Source organism: Lethenteron reissneri, chromosome 26, assembly GCF_015708825.2.
Source record: "Lethenteron reissneri isolate LAM-NWPU_2019-01 chromosome 26, ASM1570882v1, whole genome shotgun sequence".
In the NCBI taxonomy this organism is placed as follows: domain Eukaryota; kingdom Metazoa; phylum Chordata; class Hyperoartia; order Petromyzontiformes; family Petromyzontidae; genus Lethenteron; species Lethenteron reissneri.
Genome location: NC_083804.1, coordinates 1549393 through 1554562, shown reverse-complemented (window position 1 = coordinate 1554562; position 5170 = coordinate 1549393). Strand labels below are relative to the sequence as shown.

At 55.1% G+C, this 5170-nt stretch overlaps 1 protein-coding gene across 1 annotated transcript; it reads right to left on the bottom strand.

Annotated features, from left to right (window-relative positions):
• Positions 1-1635: 1635 nt before the first annotated feature.
• On the bottom strand, positions 1636-4901 carry LOC133347452 (transcription factor SOX-4-like). The gene has a single exon (XM_061559706.1). The coding sequence runs from the start codon at positions 4553-4555 to the stop codon at positions 3353-3355; it is 1203 nt and encodes a 400-aa protein (XP_061415690.1). The 5' UTR covers positions 4556-4901; the 3' UTR covers positions 1636-3352.
• Between the last annotated feature and the right edge of the window lie 269 nt (positions 4902-5170).

Sequence of the window (5170 nt, the reverse complement as noted above, 5' to 3'; positions counted from 1 at the left end):
TGTACATGTGTAATGCAATCTAAATGCCATAGCCCTATTTCTGTACATTCAGGCCAAGGAGGCGCTGGCTATTTTCGAGCTGGAAATGATGACGAAACTCCACCGTCATCACCCACCACTGACGATGACGCCACTCCATTTGGCAGAGCAGGTCGCTTTCCTTACATCTGGCATGTCAAGCGTACGATGAAAAGTGTGACCCAGAAACCTCCTTTTCCAAATGGCCGAATGTGATATCCCAGTTCCCAAGTACGTCATATTTCATGAACAGCGACTCTGGGTGCTAACATTCGTTGAAACCAAAGGTCACACTGTCCACTTAAAGGACAATGTAGCAGCACTCGTCTCCAATGGTGGCAACGAGATGGTGGAAATTCCACATTGCCATGGTGGGAGCCAGACCATCTCAATGCCAACCAGTTAAAATGTACTCATTTAATAAATCGCAGATGGCTGATAGGCCAAGTTGATTTAAACTCGCAACATTTCCCAATTGCCAGACAAATGCATTTACCACACCAGAAGGCAACAGATCTCTGGAACCGACACAAAGGCACTTACACAAGTAGCTTGAACAGACTTCATTATTTATTCCAATATTTATTCACTTTACACAAAAAACGAGCGTACAGGCATGTCCAGAATATAGCACAACATAGGACTAATATTTAGGACACCCTTGCAGGGGGTAGAGACAAACATTATGCTTCAACCTTTTAACAAGGGGTGGGCAAACCTTGAGTTTTCGACCAGAGGTAGGGGGCTCCACTGTTTGAGGCCACAGACAGTACATTGATATTTTTTTTTGTTAAAGTTAGGCAACTGCTTCCAGAACCATGAGACCACTTTACTTTCTGAATACAACTCCCGAAAAAGGCGATTTAGGTGCAAGGACACTCACTCTCCCGTGTGGCCACGCAAGCACGTGCCACCAACGTGATCATGGCCTGCTGGATGTGTGCTGCGTGCGCGCACGTGCCGTCACACGTAAGGCTGTAACCAGGTTGTGGGGACATCACAGCATATCGGCACGTGCACATGTGAGTGCTGCTCAACAAAGGCGACGCGTCGCTAGAACTTGCCACGGACGGCATACATAATATTCAAAGTAAGCTTCGGCACAACTTAGGCAACCGAGGCCTGAGACGCAAGAGAGAGAGAGAGATAGACAGAGACACCCGAATATAAATTCGCATGCAAAGGGTTGTTTTTTTGTTTGTTAGAACCTACATCACACCACTGCCTATTGTAATTATTAAACTTGCGTCGTTACAAAATAAATCCATCCATCGCAACCAGAGGCGTGCATTCGCCTTTGAGGACCGGATACAATCTACCACATTCAAAAAGTGGGTGGCAGGGCGAGTTGAGGCAAAACGTGGATCTCGAACTTGCCTGCCCAGGACTCTGACCCAGTGTGACGGGGGAGGCGAGGCGGCCAAGGCGACGGGAATTTTTTTTTATAATTGCATAGCGCCCTGTATTCAATGGTGAGAGAGGGGGGTAAAAAAAAGCCCCACTTTTGGACCAACCTAAAGCAGAACTCGTAACGTCATCTCGCCAAGCTAAGGGGCGCTCATATGCAAACATGCAGTTAAGAAAAAATAATGAACCCTCATAGACATGCGAGCAAAGTGAGGTCCAGCCGTTTTTTTTATTCGCTCAGAAATAAATTATCTACAAACGGAGCAGTCAGCCGACTGCGCATTTGCGCATCGCAGGAACACGCGCACACACAACGAAAACCGAAATTGAATTTTTTTTCGTAAAAAAAATGTTTGTACAAGAGTGCTCGTCTAAGAAAGTACAATACAGTGTTAACATATTGCACAAAGTTGCGACTATAATGGTGAAAGCGAGGAGCGCGCACACACACACACGGGGTACACTGGACTGCGCATTAAATACAGCGACACACGAACGGGGGGACACCGATCATACAAAGCCGCGTTCTGTACAGTGGCGTTAAATCGTCATATTACAGTCCTTTACAAAAACAAAACGACAAGTAATATAAAAACATAAATCAGTACACGTTAAATAATCATTTCAGTAGGCAAAAATAGGAATACACATACGTCTGCTGTGAGCGACTCCGTCCATTGATGGGGGAGGCGACTTGAAATGTGCCATTTGATTCAGGGCATTTGACGGTTTTCCGTAACACGCAATTACAAATCGCACACGCGGAGTAAGAAAACGATTTGTATCGATTAAAAACAAACCAAGTGACTACCACGGTCAGGAATGGCCAAAGTACTCGACTGTTGAGTTGTAAAGGCATCGTGTCTAGCCCTTACAGAGTATGAAATACCAGAGTTATAGATTGTTTTTGTTTTAGAGCATGGATTTTTGTAAAACTACCAGTCACAAACGGCCAATGGTATAACAAACATCCTTACAAAAAAGCCTACCACCCACCACTCCACCAGCTTCTAACACGGTTATTTATACCTAGCCCAAAGACGACTACAAAAAAGCTAGTTTAGTCGATGGGACAATCATCGACCTCTAAAAACAGTCCGCGATTTCTCAAAAGGTCCTGTTCATACGGCGAATGTGGTTGAGGTTTGGTCCTGAAATAGTTTAACTATAATAGACGGCGCCTTGCTGGGATCTTGACTTATTATTATTCACTTGTAAAAACTGTCCCAGCGTTGGCTCCATCTAATGGCTCCTGAGAGTTTAATGTTTCGGGGAAGAGGGGGGAAGAGAAAGGGGGGGGGGGGGAAGAAAGGGGGATGGGAATAAAAGGGGGGTACACTCATCAAGGGTCTGGGAATGATGGGGTGCTGAGCGGGGATGGATGGGAGGCTGGTGTATGCTTTGGGGGGGGGGGGGGTGACAGTCCCTTCTCTGGAGGAGGAGGGCGAGTGGAGGAGGGGGGGTAAGAAGACCTGGAGGGTGTGGGGGGGTAAGGGGTGACCCTGGAGAAGCTGCCGGCTCCTGGGAGAACCCACTGCCGCAACTCCCCATCAGGCGGGACCCTGGCTGGCCAGCAGTAAGGCGAGAACACAGTTCTAGCGAGAGACGGCATCGCTGCGAGGGCATGGGCACAGAGCGCCTCTCCTCCACGCCGCACTCGAGTGAGTCCACGTGCAGTGCACCAGCCTCATCCTCCTGCTCCAACCTCGCGCGCTCTGCTCCTCAGACTTATCCTCTTATACTCCGCTATGCCGCCACCACCACCACCCTCCTCCTCTGCTGCGCGCCTTGCTCGCTAGGTGTATGTTCACACAGCTACCTTGCTCGCAGCTTGGCTCTCCATAGCTTCTGCTGCTGTTGCTGGTGCTGCTGGTACTGCTGGTGATGACAGAGCTGCTGCTGCTGCTGATCCTTCCCCCACCACCTTTCAGCAGGTGAACACGAGGTTGGCGATGCTCGACTCCATCCACTCCCCGGAGATCATCTCGCTCACCTCGGGCGTGCAGTAGTCTGGGAACTCGAAGTGGGAGCCCGCGCCCGAGCTGCCCGTGCTCAGCGCGTCCGCCTCGCGGTCGAGCGCGCCGAGGCTGCCCAGGATGAGGTCCACGCTGGACGGGGAGGCGGGCGACGAGCCCAGCTCCAGCTCCAGGTCGAACATGTCGTCCTCGTCGCTGGAGCAAGACGAAGACGACACCGTGGAGGTGGACAGGGACCTCGACGAGGACGACGACGTGGTGGATAAAGGCGGAGAGGTGACCCTCTTGATGGCTGAACTCAAGTTGCTGACGCTGCTGCTGCTGCCGCTGCTGCTGCTGCTGGCGGCACCCTCTGGGACTCCACACTCCTCGTAGAAGCTGAGGCGATCCACAGCCTCGCCGGGGATGCTGAGGGTCGGGCTCGAGGGCACGGAGGCGCCTGCGGCTGCGGCATGAGACGAGGAGCAGGAGGCGGCTGAGGAGGAGGCGGCGGCGGCCGCCTTGCCCCGCTCGCCCGCCGCGCCCTTGGAGCTCCGCTTGGCCGCCCTCGCCCTGCTGCTGCTGCTGCCGCCCCCAGCCGCCTCCTTCAGCAGCAGCAGCGAGGAGCCCATCTTTGGCTGCTGCTGCTGCTGCAGCTGCAGCGCCTTCACCTTGCCGCTGCTCTTCTTGCTGCTGGAGCTCCTGCCCGCGGCGGTGCCGCCCTTGGGGCTGCCTTGCTGCTGCTGCTGCTGGGCGAGCTTGGCTTTCTTGCGCGGCCGGTACTTGTAGTCGGGGTAGTCGGCCATGTGCTTGAGGCGCAGGCGCTCCGCCTCCCGGATGAAGGGCACCTTCTCGCTCTCCTTGAGCTGCTTCCAGCGGCGGCCCAGCCGCTTGGAGATCTCCGCGTTGTGCATGTCGGGCGACTGCTCCATGATCTTGCGCCGCTCGATCTGCGACCACACCATGAAGGCGTTCATCGGCCGCTTGATGTGCCCGCTCGCCGTCTTGCACCACCCGGGGCCCGGCGCCCCGCTCTCCGTCCCGAGGACCCCCACCAGCGGCCCCGGGGCCACGGAGCCGGGGTCCGAGCCCTCGGCTTCGGAGTCGGAGCGCGAAGCCGCCGCATGCTGCTCGGGGCGATCCACGATGCTCCGGCCGCCCGCCTGCTGCACCATGGCCGTCCTGCGCGAGTTCCACGCGCCTCTCGCTCGCCCCGCCGTCGCCCCTGCGTTTGACTCGGCGAGTTGTCTCCCCCCACCCCCTGCGTGGGTCGTGGCTGCCCGAGCGAGTTGCTGGCGATATTCTAGTTGTGGGGGGTGGGGCCGGGCCGGTGTGGCCGGAGGGGGCTGCTCTCGCGCGGGGGCCGCCGCTCGGGCAGTGCGGGGTGCGAGGCCGCGCTCCGCGGTTTGAATCCGCCTCCCTCCGGCCGCTCCCTTATATAGCGGCGGGCGCCTCTCGACGGCGCGGCCACAGCCAATGGCAGAGAGCGGAGCGCGCGTGGACACGCCCCGCGCGGGCTCTGATTGGTTGTTGCTAAGGGAGCGCGCGCCACGCCCACTTTGTTTTTTGAGGGGGGGGGGCGGCGCGGTTAAAAAGGAGGGGGGGGGGGGGAAGTGGCCGGCCCAGAGACATCCAGCAGTGGAGTGACCGTGGCTGATCATGTCCATCATACACACAACATATACATCATACACACATCATACACACATCATACACACATCATATACATCATACACACAACATATACACACACCATACACACATATACACACCATACACACATCATATAC